The sequence below is a fragment of the Ranitomeya variabilis genome, chromosome 4, assembly GCF_051348905.1.
Source record: "Ranitomeya variabilis isolate aRanVar5 chromosome 4, aRanVar5.hap1, whole genome shotgun sequence".
Taxonomy (NCBI): domain Eukaryota; kingdom Metazoa; phylum Chordata; class Amphibia; order Anura; family Dendrobatidae; genus Ranitomeya; species Ranitomeya variabilis.
The window spans coordinates 63447396-63466929 of record NC_135235.1 but is presented as its reverse complement, the minus strand read 5'-3'; the positions used below and the strand labels follow the sequence as shown (position 1 = coordinate 63466929).

Sequence of the window (19534 nt, the reverse complement as noted above, 5' to 3'; positions counted from 1 at the left end):
TCACAACATTTTTTAGAACTGTTTTAACACACCTGTTACCTTCTATATTAAAGAAACAGAATATAAAAGTAAAAGTGAAGATTATAAATAAAAAATGTATTTTATGAAATAGTTTTACTTAACTGTCAAAAAATTTGATTTAATTTTTTTACTTCCAGTCCACACATTTTTTCCATCTTTTATTATTATTATTATTATTATTATTATTATTTACTTTCACTTCAGATAGATCATATGATCACATGGTGACCCTTTTCTCTGGAAATTACATGCCTTTATGTTCTATGAAGGGACTCAGTCGCTAGAACTATCGGTATGAGGAAAATGCATGGACTGTACAACTGAAGTTCTCCACAGATGGAAGATAAAAGCTCCTTTCACATTTGAAGATGATGATGATGACTACACAACTACTGTCAGAATAGTCAAATAAACAAGATAGCATTTCAGTTTCCTTGACTATATACTTTTAATATCTGAGCCAATTTTGGATAATATAGAGGGAAGAATAATCACAGTGTCAGTCCAGCAAAGTTGGTACATGCTTTATGTGGCCCAAAAGATGTGCAAAATGTATTATGAAGCATATAATTAACAGATTCTCCGGTGAAAACAAGTTTTCATCTATCCTCAGGATAGGAGACAACTTATTGATCAGGTGTCCGACCACTAGAACCATAACTAATCAGCAGAACGAGGAACCTTTATCCCAGAGAGCAGGGCTGTGGAGTCGGTAAGCCAAACCTCAGATTCCCACTCCTCAATTTCCATGACACCGACTCCACCAAAATGGGCTCAGACTCAGACTGCACAGCCCTGCCAGACAGGGCACTTTTATCCCCGTTAAAATGAAGCAGCAGTGTGCAAGCCTGACCATTCATCCTCTATGAGGCTGCCAGGAAAATCAGAGTGCAGAGCTTGACACCACCACTGGGAATGAATGAAGTGGTGGTCCGGTATGCACACTGCTTCTACATTCTGACGGGGAAAAAAGTTCCCTGTCCTGCGATCAGCGACGGGCCCAGTGGTCAGACCTCTGCCAAATCAATAAATTATCACCTATCTTTTAGACAGCTGATATCTTGTTTTCACTGGCAAACCTATTTTACAAATCTAGCGCACTGTACTACAGCCGGCTCAAGACTGAGGTATGAAAATACAGTCTTGATAGACTTCTCCCACAGTTGTAGTCATAAGTGGATACCTCATCTTATCACAGCCCCTCTCCGCAGAGATTGACACTGACTGCTGTGTATGTATGTCCATCACCGTGTCACAGTCTTGTGCAAGGTGGCAAAAAATGAGAAAAACGATGTCAAGCAACAAGCAGCAGCAGTATCAAGGAAAATAAACTGTGATCATGTATATAATATGCTGCATATGGTTATGTAATTAAGACCTTTCTGTTTTTCGAAGCTGTTTACACTTAAAAATATAAGGCAACCTGCAATAAATACATGGTAGCATGTACATATAGTAATTTAACCAACACCCACTCACCTACAAGCAAACTGTATATTCACATACATATCATGGTGCATTGAAATGCAGTTAGTCATAGGTCAGAGGCTAGGATTACCTAGGGAAGCAACTACTGGCATACGTTGTAGATTATGTTGCACTGAATAGCATTACCATATGGCGTGTCCGGGAAAAATACAGTACTGAAATATGCTGAAATTTAGATATATCTCTGAACTGAAGAATGGATATAACTGATAGATCACGGCGTTCAGATTCATTTCATTGAAATTTTGCTTTTTTATAGAGTTCATGTAAGAAATTAGGCTTGCGATCCTATGTTGCTATATATGCAAAAATATCCATCAGCAGAACATTTGTTCTAAAGTGTCTGTAAATAAGTCTCTTATAATCAGATTCTTATGCTACAAGCAGGCTGCTATAGAGATGAGTGGTGCTACATAGATGCCGCTCATCACTTTCTGTACAAGCATTGTATCACAGATTGCTTTTTATATCTTCAAAAAGAGGTTCTTCAGCAGCTGCAGTGAGATTATGTAAAGCAAAGTACTGCGCCCTGCAGTACTTTGCTCTGCCCTCTTCAGAGCAGAGAGAGGTGCGCCCGCGCAGAAATGCGAAGGAGAACACTGTGCATGATGTAGGACGCATCATCCACACGAGGCACAGAAGGCGGACGGCATCGCAAGAAGAGAGGAGGCACGGACCCAGACAGCGACACCCATTGGATCGGACCGCCCCGTATAATAACAGGTCTTTTTTTCTTTTTTTTACTTACAGGGCAAATTGGAGTCATATGTGCCGCATTATAGAATGAGGTCACATGGGGCTGAAAGTTGGTGCCGTAGGTTCTCTTTAATGCAAATTGCTACTATGAAAACTGAAGCAACACACTTTCTGAAAACCAAAGTTTGTATGAGCTTCAAAACTTTTGGCCATGACTGTACAACTTGAAAAATAAAAAAATAAAATACAGCACACACACACACCTTTAGTATTAAATTAATTTACAGGTACACAAATACGTTACATGGCCAATATACAAATATTAATACACAAAAAAGGTCTTCATGAATGTGGTAACCCAATTGTACTAAGTGCCCACTCCCAAATTCAAAGTTAATTTTTCTTCCTAAAGGGATGTTTATGCGGCTAACTTTAGCTTCCAATTGGGTCTTGGTCTTGTCATCTGTTCTAGACAACAAATTAAACTTAGTATTGAGTCCTATGTCCTCCTCTTTTTTCTTCACTCTTTTTATTTGTTTTATATTTTGCATTTTATCATGATATTGATTCAATTAAAATTGAGATACACTTACCTAGGATGTTGTGAAAAATTAAAGGGAACCTGTCACCCCCAAAATCGAAGGTGAGCTAAGCCCACCGGCATCAGGGGCTTATCTACAGCATTCTGTAATGCTGTAGATAAGCCCCCGATGTATCCTGAAAGATGAGAAAAAGAGGTTAGATTATACTAGATTATGACAGGTTCCCTTTAACAATATACAAATGTATACGTACATGTATATACACATATATTTGTATGTATACGTTTATATGTTGGCCACATAGCATATATGTGCAGCTGTATGTTAATTTAATACCAATAATCTGTGGGCCCTATATTTTATTTTTTTGCAGTACATATTGGGTGGTGTGGCCCCCTCCAGGGCTCAGCACATTTATCCACAAATCCCAAGCCATGCTTTGTTTCCTTTCACTTCCCAAGCTCAGATGAGGCACATGGGGACCATCCATATTTAGGTACACCTTGTCATATTTGAATCACTTTTGCACTTTTTGATTACAAAATGTTAACTAACTCCCTTACGATTTTAACGTTTACAGCTAAAGTGGAGTTCATGTATTCATTAGTATTCTGACGCACTGTGTACGTATATCTTTATACGTAGTACATACACTTAAAGGGGTCGTCAGGAAGCCAAAAACTGATTAGTTGTATACATATGTATATCCTACTCTTCAAGTGAATGATTGTGGGGGGCTTTGGGAATTGGACACCCATCAACTAAACGTTAATGGTCTACACTAAGGAAAACCTTTCAAAGCAAACCAAAACCATACGATTATTGATCTGTAACATTGTAAAGCATTGTATTACGGTACTGTGTGCTTCCAAACATTAGAATATAAGATCACCCATGTACTATCCCTTACGATAGAAATCACTGGGCTCATATTGACGCTGAGACAATCGATCCCTAGGAGCTTTGATACAGATATATGCATATTTGCCAATACACTTTCCGATCTTTTCTTTTTTGACTACAGTAGGAAAAAGATCACATCTGATGTATTCTGATTGCCAAGTGCTTCCGAGACAATATATCTGGAATTCCTACCCAATACAAGAAGAGACCACATACTGCACCCTTCAAAAGGGTCTGCTGATTTGTCCAGGTCATGTCTACCCCCCACTAAACACTCCTGACCCACCTGTTTTGGTCAGTCAGAAGTGAATACAGACACAGCTACATACTTTGGGTAAAATTCATCTTAACTTAAAGAAACAGCTGCCCACACACTTGGCCGCATATTTTATTTTCAGGTATTTCTGTTAAGTGGTTACAGGCCGATCGTGACCTTCTTGGTTCCAAACTACCTAAATAAAAACCTTTAATACATCCTCAAAAATGTTGTTATAATATTACTACTAATAATAATTTATTGAAAGGTCCACATGTGCTAGTGGGGTATATACATGCTATAAAAGAAAGTCCCCCGCTTAGGATCCTCCTCTATGTGCCAGACGGGAAAGTCACAGGAGCTTGGAGTCTTGAGGACTCAGCTTGTCTGCTCATTTCATTAGGATTCTTACATATTACTGTAAATCTTCTCTATGTTATAACACTCACAGTTATTATCCTCAGGCTTAAGGTAAATGTCATTAGATTAGCTTTATTCCTATTAGTGGTCAGGTTTCTTACCACCATCATGGCTTCTGTCCTCAAAATAGATGAATAAAAAGAGTTGTCCATTGTTGGAAAACTGCTTCTTAGGGTATGTGCACGCGCTGCGGATTTTGCTGCGGATCTGCAGCTGCGGATCCGCAGCGGTTTCCCATGCATTTACAGTACAATGTAAAGCTATGGGAAATGAAATCCGCAGTGCACATGCTGCGGAAAAAAAACGCGCGGAAACGCAGTGGTTTATTTTCCGCAGCATGTCAATTCTTTGTGCGGATTCCGCTGCGGGTTTACACCTGCTCCAATAGAAATCTGCAGGTGAAAACCCGCAGAGGAAACCGCAATAGAAACCGCAATAAATCCGCAGTAAAAACCGCAGCGGTTTTGCACTGCGGATTTATCAAATCCGCTGCGGAAAATTCTGCAATGGAATCCGCAGAGTGTGCACATGGCCTCATAGTGAACCTGTCACCTTGTTTTTCCCATATAAATCAGGGCCAGCACCTGTAAGCCGTCATATACAGCCTTCTAAAATGTTGTACATATGTCCCCAAGGTGCTCTGCATAACACAAAAAAATAGCTTTTATTACACACACTTACGAGGCGGAGCGGTCCGATCCGGTGGGCATCCCTGGTCTTGATCCGGCGCCTCCTTTCTTGTTGCTTTGTGTGCATGACGCATTCTATGTCATCCACACAGTTCCTCGGCATCGCACTCCTGTGCAAGCGCACTTCTCATTCCGGCTGAGGGATCTTTGGCCTTTCCCCGCCCATGTGCATTACAGCACTTTGCTCGGCCCTCATCATGGCAGAGAAGTGCGCCTGTGTAGGAGCGCGATGCTGAAGACACGGTGGATGACGTAGAATGTGTCATCCACACGAAGCAAGAACAAAGGAGGTGCCGGTTCAGGAACAGTGATGCCCATCGGACCGAACCACCCTGTAGGTGAGTGTAAAACAGCATTGGAACATAGATCCAGAATTGTAGAATGTTGTCAGATAGGGCTTACAGGTGCTGGCCCTACTATATGGGACAAACCTGATGATAGGTTCCCTTTAATAGGCACAGAACAAATGGAAAAAAAGGTATTACCTCCTGGACTGCTGCCGTTCTTGTGATTTTGGCACTTTGACTCCTGGTAGTAATGTGACAGTATTGGAGGTCTAGGAATCACTCCAGCCAAAAATTGACTATTGACCCTTTAGACTTAGATCCACCATGCTTAGTTGTGAAAAGCAAATTCTCGGTGATGACTCCATAGCAGTTCTTCTAGAAGTTAGATTAACTAAAGCTGCTCCCCAAGACCTAATCAAATCACATCATAGATCTTAGCTTCCTAAAAACGTTTGACTTATGGTAAAGGGAATATTGGCCTTCTTGTCGGAAGTTCTGAGCGTTATTGTAGTTGTAGGTTTTTGTATGTTACCTTGTTGCACTTTTGACATTTGTAATGATGTTTGGTTCCCAACTTATGTTGCATGTATCATTTCCTACAATACATACCGTAAGTTAATGGGGAAAAAAAGTGGCCATGATGGAAAAATGGATAAATAAAAAAATGAGAACATACAAAAAAAAAATCTGCGTGTGAAGAATTGCTTAACTCATATGTTATGCCTGCTAAACTGCGATTCCTCCTATACAGTGTTATATCTGGCTAACTCTATAACCTGATCAGATGCCAGAACAGAATTAGGAGATTCATCTGCTCATATTCCAGATTGCTATATCAGTTTCACTGTCACTAGATGTCTTTAGGAAAATTTACACAGTACATTAAGAAAAAGGGTCCTGCAAGATCATTTATGTTATGAATGTGTTGGCAGAAAACAGATGTCTGATATTACACACAGATATTACCTCTGAAGGTCCCAAATCCTGAGCGGTGATGTATGGTGGCAGCAGGCTGTCCCAGTAACGAAGGAGCTGTGAAGACACAGAAAGGGGGAAAAACATTACTCATCAGAGGACATTCTGGGGGCCACCTGCCCTATAATGAGCACACAGTGATTCTATCGAGAGCATAATCACTAATATCGCTTTCTTATACATAGCTTACTATTAGGAGTCCTTTGCAGCTATGATCACAAGCTATACCATTGCCGCTGCACTGAACTACACACAGATACACATGTACAGTAAAGATATTTGGGATTTTGTAGATTCTCCACAACTGTAATGTCACAATACTGCAGTCAAATGTCAAGTTACATCAGCACCAGCATGGCCCAAAGTGCAAAGTGTGGAGAATGGGACGGCACCAAGTACAGTAAAGTACAGACTTCTCATCTTTTGGTTACCATAACTATTTCTGAAAACTATCGCTTTGTAAAGTACATGGTATAGAGAACGGTGAGCAAACTAACGCCTGCAGTCATGTTTTAAAATATAAATGGTGCGAAAAAATCTGTAACAGATAATAATTCCATTTGAAAATATGTGTCTTTGTGGCGATACAAAAAAAATATTTCTGCAATATGGTTCTACAGCCTGTGTACATTACAAAAAAAAAGTGACCACATATCAGCACATCAAGGAAAACTGGAAGACCTGAAATTAATGACATAATTAATTAGCCTTTATTTATCATTAAAAACCACCAAAAGATATTGTAGTTATACAAAAAAAATATATTAATATATTAATATAATATTAATTTCAACTTCCACGTTTCTTTGGTGCATTGATACAGTTGTGCTCAAAAGTTTACATACCCCGGCAGCATTTTTGCTTTCTTGGCCTTTTTTTCAGAGAATATGAATGATAACACCAAAGCTTTTTCTCCACTCATGGTTAGTGGTTGGGTGAAGCCATTTATTGTCAAACTCGTGTCTTCTCTTTTTAAATCAAAATACCTTCCATAACCCCTCAGCAGTGCCACAGGCTGATTGCCTCCATGCCACGCCGCATTGATGCAGTAATTGATGCCAAAGGAGCCCCGACCAAGCATTGAGTGCATTTACTGAACATACATTTCTGAAGGTCAACATTTCGGATTTTAAAATCATTTTTCAAGCTGGTGTTATAAAGTATTCTAATTTACTGAGATAATGACTTTTGGGTTTTCATTGGCTGTAAGCCATAATCATCAACATTAACGGAAATAAACTTGAAATAGATCACTCTGTTTGTAATGACTCTATAGAATATAGGACTTTCACTTTTTGTATTGAAGAACTGAAATAAATGAACTTTTTGATGATATTCTAATTTTGTGAGAAGCACCTGTATATTTGAACTTGACTTTGCCCAAAGTAATCGTCAAGCATCATTATCACAGCCTTACTGATGTCACTTGTCCCCACCTAATTGTGCAGAGATGACCCCCATTAACTTCAGTGTATCCATGTTGCAGTAGTTATCCAGAAATGCAATATGCCAAAATAAAACTGGGAAGGAGAGGTTGGTCTCTGAGACATTACGTGATGGCATATCCTCGTGATAAGTCATCATTTACAGAGATGGGAGTACTCCTTTAAATATACAGACCAGTTCTCACTAATTAGAACTAAAGCTGCGGATCTGACTGCTCTGACCCGTACTCATCTTCTAGTATTACACATTTTACACCTGCCCTGCGCTCCTTGTCGACCATACTGGTAAAGTTTCACATCTAAATTTTAAGTGCAGAACTATTCCGGGAAAATTATGTTGGGAGTCTCTCTGAAAAACTCCTCGACTTCATGAGGCGATTGCAAAGTGAAGAACAGATCATTTCTAAGCCGCTCTTCCCAGTCTGGCCACAAGCCAAACGTATGATATTTCATGAGCGTGTCCACTAACTTGTGGATCCGACTACCCTAGTGCCTTACAAATAAAACAGCAAATTCTTAAAGTGTTATGTTAAAAAGGACTGTACTCCACTTTTCCGATTAACACTTGCAAAACAAATCCCCAAACTTTCCAAATACCCTTATTACCCATCTTGCCCCATTCCCGCTGTGCAGACACCAGTTAGGTGACCCCCACCTGGCAGTTTCCTGTGATGTTTCGCCAGTGAATGGTTTCTCCTCCCGGCTTCTGGCGAAACATTGCAGGGACATCAAGGGAGAGGCTGTCACATGGGAGGGGGGTGTTGCCGGACTAGTGTAGTCCAGTAATGTGAATCCCTTAGTGATAAATCCTTCACAGTTAGTAAACAACTGTCTTCAGATTACATAGCAAATACCTGCTGACAGATTCCCTTTAAAGACTGGCGGGATGGAAGGAAATAGCACAGAACCACAACTGCTACCTGCACAGAACTGTGCAAAAAAATAAAAAATATATTTTACATTTTTTTCAAGTGGACAAGCCCTTTAAACTTATTATTCCACCACAATTTTATTTATTTAAATAACATGACCATTAGGCTTCTTTTACACATACCGTTGTTTTGCAGCCCCAATAGATTTCTATGGGGGCCGCAATAATTTCACGGTGCGCCGTAGGGCCATGAGGGTCGTATTTATGACCGTGATAAAAGATCGAGCCTGCTGGATCTTTTTCATGACTTACGGAAATTTGTTTTTGCGGTGCACCGTGACTTCCGGTTTTGCGGAACGCCGTTTTTTTCCAATACAATCTCCATAGTATTGGAAACCCGAAAAACGGCGATCTGCACGGTTTTTGTGGTCCGTTATTGCGGCACACCGTGAAAATTGCGGCGATGCGGCCCACAAAAAAGGCCCGCATTAACGAGCAGCAAAAAAACACGGCAAGTGTAAATGTAGCCTTATCTAAAATGTAAAATGTTTAGACTTTAAAAACTGTAGAAGAAAATTAGAAAAAAAAAAAGAATTCTAAAAATTCAGACTGTTTATCCACCTACTCCAAAAAGTGTTCTTCAGAAGCAAATGGCGTTTGAAAATGTGAGAAAAAAAGTATTTTGTCAATGAAGCATGCGACTACAAAAGTAATACATTATTATCTTTTTCTTCCCCGTAATCCATTAATAACTACCAAAGCCAATTACTGTAGTGAGTAACATACCAGCCTCTCACAAAATCATTCTTGGGAGCAATTTGCTTCTTAAGATGCTTAAAAAAAAAAAAGTAAACAAAGAAGAGTGGAGCAGGGCTATTCGCCCCTCTGGAAGGTATGCAATAACACTCTTTGATTGTTGCCACGGGTCTAAATTAGCATCAAGGTAAGTCAATAGTGAAGAAAGAGGGGAGGAAACCAATTCTAATCCCTGCCACTCTGGCAAATCTGACCTCCCAGTAGGCCTGCGGTAGGGATTAATATCTCTGCCCCACTGGCCCGTCACCACTGGGCCCCCCTTCTTTTGCCTCTCTTACTTGATCCAGTCTGCAGTTAGCAGACTAAAACCAAACGAGTTTCCCTCCCCATATTGTCTTCACGCATTTCTCCAGGTGCATACTGAGCCGCTGGTTTAGTGAAGGCGTTGTGTCCCACCAAGATACCTGTGGTTTTCCCACCACCTTGATCTTTCCACTCCAGCGCTCCTCTTCTTTAATACAACAGAATTGCTTCTTTATTCTTTCGATAAGATTGGCCTTACATGAGTATGTGTGACACAGAAAAAAAAAAGGGGGCATAAAAAGCCAAAGGCCTTAATTCTCATGGATTTTTTTGTTCCAGGAGTCTCAAAAGGTAATATAGAATCTTATTAAGTCGTTATCTTTTGCAGCTCGTTTTTAATTAAATTGCACAGACAGGAAAATGTTCAATAGCAAAATTTCGAAAAATAATTAAAGAGAGCAAAAGTTGGAACTGCCCACTCGGCCCAACATACACTTACCTTGGAACCATGTGTGGTCATGTGAACTTTATCATTTTCTGATGTACCACATTCTTTATTACATTAATAGAAGATTGCTTAGTTATGTAACTACTAGTTGTGCTCCTGGGATCTATTATAGCGGTGTTGTTTTTTACAGGGGATTTCTACAATAGCTTATGAGCCCTTAGGCTACGTCCCCACAGTCAGTAATCAGCAGCGCTTTGGAGGCAGCACATGTCTGCTCCGTCCAAAGCGCTGCCGGCTTTTTAACGCAGGTGATTCCACATGTGTTCATTGAACCGTGCGGAATCACCGCGCCCAATACATTGGACGAGAAATTTATCTCTCAGTCTCCGCAAGATAAATTCACATGCTGCAGTCTGGAAAGACGAGCCGCATGTGCGTGTACGCAGGGAAGCTGGAGGAGTCCGTGCACGCATATTAGAGATGGCATTGTTTGAAATCCCATCCACTATGCTGTAACATCTGGACACTGCGGATGTACGCAGCGCCCAACCAGCAACATTTACTGGGAACATACCCTAAGGCAAGAGAATGGCGGCAATGGTCAGGTGAATGATGCAGAGGACGTCACTGGATGTCGTCCAGTGTGGGATCTGGTGTAATGGAGAATTCCAAGGGCAATCAATGTTTATTTCTTTATTTTATAAAATTGCCTTTCCTACGGCAGATTTTGTAAAATCCTGCAAAGGCATTACCTGCTTTGGACAACCTCTTTATGTCCTAATGCCAAGATCCTTCACAAAAAAGCTGGGGTAATGCTCAGTCCACCAGCCATGGAAAAGGAAGCAATACGCAACCCTCATTGAAATCAATGCGATGTCCCTGTAACACATGGATTTGCCAAATGCTTTAAACATACTTTAAAAGTTTTTGCCGCCTCATCTGAGAGCAGCAAAACTGCAGCAAGTAGCCCAGCAAGTGACAAATTGCAGGAATCAGTGTCTCCGCCCCTACATCATACTGTTCTCATACTAGGTGGCAAAATCCTGGTGAGAGGTTCTGAAGGTTCCCTCTGCCATCAATCATCAATTATCTTGAGATTCATTCATAGGAAATGAAAATAAATAGTTAATCTTCATCATGCACAGTATAAAGCATTACATTCTACTAACGAAAAAACAAGAAGGCAAATTGGACTGAGTATTGTATTAAAGCACCCACATTTCCCAATTTTCTACCGAATGTTCATTAATATTTTCTCAAGACAATGAAAATCACAAAAACTATATTTCTAAGTGTTCTCCTTATCAATATTCTGACTGTACAGTCTACAAAAGGGTTGAGCGAAACGGATCGGACAAATTAAAAATCGCCGACTTTCGGCAAAGTCGGGTTTCATGAAACCCGACCCTAGTGTGGGATCGGCCATGCGGTCGGCGATCTTCGCGCCAAAGTCGCGTTTCATATGACGCGTTCAGCGCCATTTTTCAGCCAATGAAGGAGGACGCAGAGTGTGGGCAGCGTGATGACATAGGTCTCGGTCCCCACCATCTTAGAGAAGGGCATGACAGTGATTGGCTAGCTTTCTGCGGCGTCACAGGGGCTATAAAGGGGCATACACGCCGACCGCCATCTTACTTCTGCCGATCTTAGCATAGGGAGAGGTTGCTGCAGCTTCGTCAGAAGAAGGGATATAGTTAGGGAGGGAAGATTAACCCCCAAACCGCTTGTACTGTCGCGATTTCCACTGTCCAACACCACCTTTTTTTGCAGGGACAGTGGAGGCTAGATTTTTGTGCATCAGCTCTGTAGCTTATTAGGCTGCCTTATAAGGCTCCCTGATAGCTGCATTGCTGTTTGCACGCTGCTGTGCAAACCAACTGCTTTTTTAAAAGCAAAAATCCTGTTGCTCCTTTCTGCAGTTATCTTGTTTATTTGTCCACACTTTTGTGTGCAGCAGTCCTTTGTATTGCTGCCATACTTGTCCTGAGATCATTGTAGGGAGATTGAAATTGTACTACAGTCCTTGCATTTTTTCATATATCTTCCAGCCACTTTCTGCCACTTACATTGTGTTGTGTTATACACTGGGCTGCCTGAGTTTTGGTGCAGTCTCCCCCCAAAAAAAGGGAGATTCAAATTGTCACAAAGTGGATATACGTCAGTTCTGTTAGTTTGTCGTATATCAGCCAGCCATGTTCTGCCACGTACATTGTGTTGTGTTATACACTGGGCCTGAGTTTTGGTGCAGTCTCCCCCCAAAAAAGGGAGATTCAATTGTCACAAAGTGGATATACGTCAGGTCTGTTAGTTTGTCGTATATCAGCCAGCCACGTTCTGCCACTTACATTGTGTTGTAAAATTGTGTTGAGCCAGCGTCATCGTCTGCCTACACAAGGCCTCGAAGGCTCCCTTATCTGGGAGTAGGAAAACAAGTTTTAAAGCCGGAGCAGCAGGAAAAAGTTTTGGCTTTCATTGCTGACTCAGCCTCTAGCTCTTTTGCCTCCTCTTCCGAAAGTTCCAAATTTAAAAGCAGAGAGTCGTCAATGGATGCTCCCGGTCAGGAACAAGACGTTTCCTTGTGACCTTCACCCAAACCAAAAGTGAAGGATGCGTCAGGTGACACTACAGGTTACTCCATGGAGCTCTTTACACATACCGTGCCTGGGTTAGAAAGGGAAATTGTTAACTGCCCATTACAAGATGAATCGGACATGGAGTGCACTGATGCACAGCCACAGCTAGATTATTATGCTGTTCCATTGACTCAGATCACTACATTGACCTCGCAGTGTACTGAGCCAGAATCTGACCCTGATGAGACAATGGTGCCCCGTCCCGAACGCTATAGCACCTTACACAGTGACACAGAGGAAGGTGCACATGACATTGAAGAGGAGGTGATAGATGACCCAGTTGTTGACCCAGATTGGCAGCAATTGGGGGAAGAGGGTGCCGCTGCCAGTACCTCAGAAGCGGAGGTGGATGATCCGCAGCAGCCATCTATTTCGCTACAGCTGTCATCTGGCAGGCCCGTATCAGGCCAAAAACGTGTGTCAAAAACAGTTTTAGGACAGCGTGGCCATCCGGTGAAAGTAGCACAGCGTGCAATGCCTGAAAAGGTATTCGATAGTAGGAAGAGTGCAGTGTGGCAATTTTTTAACCAAGATCCGAATGATCAGTGCAAAGTAATCTGTAAGAAATGCTCAAAGACCTTTAGCAGAGGGAAGAATCTTCAAAATTTAAATACAACGTGCATGCGTAGACATTTAACCAGCATGCACTTGCAAGCCTGGACTAACTACCAAACGTCCTGTACCGTTGGTGCACCTGCTCAGAATGAAGGTAGTCAGCAACGCTACATTGCTTCCCTCATTGTAAGCCCACTGGTTAGGACACCACCAGCAGCAAATGTGGAGGTATCGTCGCAAGGCCAAAGCAGGGAATCACAAGGTTATTGGTAGGAAACACTGTATGTAGGCCAACATCAAGAATACCATCACCAACCCTCTTTCAATCCGCCATGCCCACCACCACCACCGCTAGTTCCACCATATGCAGCTCTCCAGTCTAGCTCACCCTACAAAAGACTCTCGTTAGGAAAATAAAGTACTCATCCTCTCATCCGCGTACACAGGGTTTGAACGCCCACATTGCTAGACTAATCTTGTTAGAGATGATGCCCTACCGGTTGGTTGAAAGCGAAGCTTTCAAAGACCTGATGGCCTACGCAGTACCACGCTATGACATCCCCAGTCGGCACTTCTTTGCGAGAAAAGCCATCCCAGCCCTCCACCAGCATGTCAAAGACCGCATTGTACATGCACTGAGGCAATCAGTCAGTGGAAAGGTGCACCTCACAACAGATGCATGGACCAGTAGGCATGGCCAGGGACGTTACGTGTACATCACGGCGCACTGGGTTAATGTGGTGAATGCAGGGTCCACAGGGGACAGCCATAGTGGGACAGTTCTGCCTAGCCCATGGTCTAGGAAACAGTTGGCTGTAGGCGTTCACCACCCCTCCTCCTCCTACAGAAGCGAAAGCTTGTCCACAGAGCGCAGTAGCACGACCACTCCATCCGCAGCTGCCAGTGTTGCACACGAGGTGTCCCATTATCGAACAGCTAGTGGTAAGCGTCAGCAGGCTGTGTTACAAATGAAGTGTTTGGGCGACAACAGACACACCGCGGAAGTACTGGCCGAGTACTTGCAGCAACAAACGCAGTCATGGCTGGGCAGTGTACATCTTGAGGCAGGCAAGGTAGTCAGTGATAACGGAAGGAATTTTATGGCTGCCATAGCCCTTTCAGAACTGAAAGACATACCTTGCCTGGCCCACACCTTGAACCTGGTGGTGCAGTGCTTCCTCAAAAATGATCCGGAGTTACCAGCCCTGCTCCTGAAGGTGCGAAGACTTTGCTCGCACATCCGCCGGTCGCCCGTATACTCCAGCCGTATGCAGAACCATCAGCGATGGCTGAATCTTCCCCAGCACCGCCTAACAATCGACATTGCAAAAAGGTGGAACTCCACACTGCACATGGTTCAGAGGCTGTGCGAACAGAGGCGTGCTGTAATTAATTTGTGGGAGGATACACATACACGGGCAGGCACTTGGATGGCAGACATGGAGTTGTCTGGTGTGCAGTGGTCGAAGCTACAAGACCTCTGTCAAGTCCTTCAGTGTTTTGAGGAATGTACACGGCTGGTAAGTGCAGACGACGCCATCATAAGCATGAGCATCCCACTAATGCGTCTGCTGATGCAAAGTTTGACGCACATTAAGGAGCAGGCGTCTGCAGCCGAGGAGGAGGGAAGCCTTGATGACAGTCAGCTATTGTCTGCTCAGGGAACTCTCCTGGACGAGGTGGCGGACGAAGAAGAGGAGGAGGAGGATGGGGATGAATATTTATGGGAGGATGCTTCTCAGGGGGCAATAGAAACTGGTGGCGTTGCAAGGTCAGGTACAGGGTTTTTGCGGGACACAAGTGATGTTGATTTGCAAGAAAGTGCTCCACAACCCAGCACAAGCAGTGAATTGACACCTGGAACATTTTCCCACATGGCTGAGTATGCCTTGCGTATCCTAAAAAGGGACCCCCGCATTATCAAAATGATGACCGATGACGATTACTGGTTGGCCTGCCTCCTGGATCCACGATATAAAGGAAAATTACAAAATATCATGCCACACGAGAACCTTCAGCAAATATTGGCTACGAAACAAGCAACTCTTGTCGACCGTTTGGTTCAAGCATTTCCAGCACACAGCGGCGGTGATGTTTCTCACACGAGCCGTAGGGGGCAACACGGCAGAGGTGTTAGAGGTGCACAAATCCGAAGTGGAGTTGGACAGAGGGGTTTTATGACCAGGTTGTGGAGTGATTTCGCAATGACCGCTGACACGACAGGTACTGCAGCATCAATTCAAAGTGACAGGAGACAGCATTTCTCCAGTATGGTTACGAACTACTTTTCCTCCCTTATCGATGTTCTCCCGCACAGGTCATTCCCCTTTGATTACTGGGCATCTAAAATAGACACCTGGCCTGAATTGGCAGAATATGCATTACAGGAGCTCGCTTGCCCTGCTGCTAGTGTGCTAGTGTCAGAAAGAGTCTTCAGTGCTGCTGGTTTAATACTGACCGAAAAAAGGACACGTCTGGCTACCCGAAATGTTGATGATCTAACCTTCATTAAAATGAACCAATCATAGATTTCAAATTATTTGGCCCCACCTTCCCCTGCTGACACGTAGCTTGCCTGAAAAATGTCTTGCTTTTGGCCTCCTCTTACGGACTGCTACAATTCCTCCATTTGCAGCTGCTGAATGTCCACCATCGGCCATTTTTATACCTCCCTAAATGGGCTGACTCCCCCCACGGCCGTGGTCACCACCTGGCGCAAGCACCCGTGCGAGTGCCGTTTGCCTGGACAGGTGGGTGTGCCCACTCTTGGGCGACGGCACTGGCACAGGGTCCCTCATAGTACAATGAAGTGTCTCTGGCGGTGGTGGTGCACAACCAACGTCAGACATACCGTCGTAATATGAGGGGCCCTGTGCCAGTACCGCCGCCCACGAGAGAGTATTCTCCCCCCAGCTCGAACAGTGCTCTACCACTTGCAATACTTACCTCTCCCTGCTCCACCACTGTGTAGTCTGGGCTGTTAAATCCTTCAATGGCACTGCCAATACAAATTTGTTGAAATGATAGATGTTAGTAAAAATATACAGGGGCCCTAGCCTCCATTTAGACCAGCTAATACTTTGCGCCTACTACCACTGTCAGCTACTCAGCAGAGGAGCCCACCCCTGTACCTAGCTATGCCACCTGTTTATTTATGAACAATTTTTTGGCAGACATTTAGCCCACTTTATTATTTGGGCCTATTAACTGTGTCTGCCACTCATTACAGTTTTCCTCCACTGTACAAAGCAATGCCGCCTGTTTAGTCCTGTTACCACATTTGAACTGCATTTAGCCTACTCACTTATTTGAGCCTGCTCACTGTGTCAGCCACTCCTTACAGTTGTTCTCCACTGAACAAAGCAATGCCGCCTGGTTAGTCCTGTTACCAATTTTGAACTGCATTTAGCCTACTTACTTATTTGGGCCTACTCACTGTGTCAGCCACTCCTTACAATTGTCCTCCGCTGAACAAAGCAATGCCACCAGTTTAGTCCTGTTACCAATTCTGAACTGCATTTAGCCTACTCACTTATTTGGGCCTACTCACTGTGTCAGCCTCTCATTACAGTTGTCCTCCACTGAACAAAGCAATGCCGCCTGTTTAGTCCTGTTACCACATTTGAACTGTATTTAGCCCACTTTATTATTTGGGCCTATATCTGTGTTTCCTCCTCATCCTGCCCATTGCCCAGCCACTGCTAGATGAGTCTGCTGGTACATTGACCCAGACCACTACATTCCCCTTGCACTCTACACAGCCAGAATCTGACCCTGCTGAAAGTCAGGTTCCCCTTCCTGCATACTATACCACCTTACACGGGGACAAAGAGGAAGGTGCAGATGAAAGTGCAGGTTCCTTCATCAGGTGGGGGGGGCATACTCGTTGGCGACGTCATTGGCACAGGGCCCCTCATACTACGCAAAAGTGTCTCTGCCGGTGGAAGGTGCCACCCGCCGTCAAACACACCGCCGTACTATGAGGGGCCCTGTGCCAGTGCCAATGCCAACGAGTGGGCCCCCACTGCTTGCTCAGGATCACAGCACTTGCAAAGTTGAAATACTTACCTCTCCCTGCTCCACCGCTGTGACGTATTCCGCGTTTCCAGTGCCCGCGAAAAACTTGAGCCAGCCCTACCCCCACACAACTTTAGCAAAATGACCCCCAGTTTTCAATGCCTAACTATTATTATAAAGTAAATTAAGATTGACAAGCTTCAGTAATAAGAATTTATGTTTTTGGCATTAAAATGGGCACTGTAGGTGTTTTCCTGTCCTCCACTCACTGCCGAATTTGATTCCCCATTGACTTGCATTGGGTTTCGTGTTTCAGTCGGCCCCCCGACGTTTCGCAATAATCGGCCGATTTCACCCGACCCAACTTTTGACAAAGTCGGGTTTCGCTAAACTCGACTTGATCCGAAAAAAGTAAAAGTCGCTCAACTCTAGTCTACACAATTTCACTATAAAGACACCGGGATGTAGAGAACACAGAAACTTTCTGAAGTCAAGTTTTTCCTCAAATATTCTTTTAAAAAGGGGAATTAACTTACTTTCAAACTTACTGTGTATGGACTCAGGGTGGGAAATTTATATAAACCTCCCCTCTGTACCGATGCCTCTCTTCTGCACTGGCTGCAGTGTCCACCGATGCCCTGGCAAAAAATACTACATGTCGGTGGGAACGGATGGACTGCCGTTTCCACTTTCCTGTTCAGACAGAATGTTCTAGGGTTTCTTGTTTTTTGTGGTTAGCACTGTTCCTTGCAGCCCTGGGGTCCTGATTCCAAATCCCACAAAGGATTATATCGGCAAACAGTTTGTATGGTGTCTCTGACTTGGCGCGGGCCTCCGACAGGTAGACAAAATACCTCAGCACAGAAATGATGAAGGGGAGCGAAAGATCTTGATGAAATAAGTGAAGATTTTATTTTGATACAGCAAGAAAAGATCTAACATTTCGACCAACAACGGTCTTTATCAAGGACCTTTGTATTGTAGAGCATCCGGGAATGAGGTTGATGCAGCTGCACGCGAGCCGTCCTACACGTACAACACCACAAAAGCAATCCGATAGGGAATATAGATTGTGAGCCCCAATGGGGAAAGTGACAGTGAGGTCTTAAAGCGCTGAGGAATCTGATGGTGCTAATAAGTAAGATCATTAATTCCCTTGGGGAGATGTACAATATGTAGGGGAACCCGCCTGTGAATAATATGGCATCATTATTTTATATGGCATACTACTTAAGGTTGTACCGTCAATCATACAGAAAAGAAACTGTAGTGCAGAAGTATGAGCATCAATCATTTTTCTAAACCAGTAACATAGTAAGTGACGAGCCGGCTGCTCATAACTGAGCGTTAGGAGACACAGCGTCTCCGATGCTCCATAGTCAGTATAGGAGCTGGTGCTGTAAAATGTAATGCGACTCTACAGTGCTGGCTCCTCTACTGGATACGAGAGCCGAAGAGAGCGAGCAGGACGCTATGGCAGTGATTGCTTAGTTATATGCACGCTAATATAGCTTTTCATTATAATACGAGATACACTGTAATAAAACATGTAGGTAAAACAGATATAGGTAACATAAAAAGGACATAAGGACATTGCAAAATTACAGTGGGACTGAATTCCTTGTAAATTTACAGTAAGATAACCTATGTATAAAGTAGGGCTACAGTTTACAGTCAAGGAGACATACTGATAATGGGCAGCACAGTGGCTCAGTGGTTAGCACCGCAGCCTTGCAGCGCTGGAGTCCTGGGTTCAAATCCCACCAAGGACAACATCTGCAAAGAGTTTGTATGTTCTCCCCGTGTTTACATGCGTTTCCTCCAGGTTCTCCGATTTCCTCCTACACTCCAAAGACATACTGATAGGGAATTTAGACCCCATATAAATAAAGAACTCCAGTGCTGCAAAGCTACAGTGCTAATCACTGAGCCACTGTTTTCAGGGTGTATTGGTCCACAGCGATGTCTGGTCACATATTACAGAACATTGCACCACAAATCTGCAAAAGTGAATGAGCGGAGAAAATTGTCTCTTCAGAGAGGAAGAGGACTAGAACTCTAGTGCCACCTATTGGAAGTAGCAATCCTAAAACTCAATGTCGACCCTTTAACGAGCCTTGTCACATGACTTAGGATAAAAGCCAAACCAGAATCTCAATTTGCAGACACTGTGTTTCGGGGTACTGCTCCTCATCAGTGCAAAGTGGCGACCTGGTTTGGCTGTGTGAG

The 19534-nt window shown here is 43.4% G+C and overlaps 1 protein-coding gene across 2 annotated transcripts in view; it reads right to left on the bottom strand.

Annotated features, from left to right (window-relative positions):
* Positions 1 to 19534, bottom strand: part of FBXW4 (F-box and WD repeat domain containing 4) — a 206249-nt gene that overhangs the window by 45842 nt on the left and 140873 nt on the right. For both annotated transcript variants that reach the window (XM_077258611.1, XM_077258610.1), the window contains one exon: positions 6269 to 6334. In XM_077258611.1, the coding sequence (XP_077114726.1) occupies positions 6269 to 6334 (66 nt within the window). The remainder of the gene's footprint in view (positions 1 to 6268; positions 6335 to 19534) is intronic.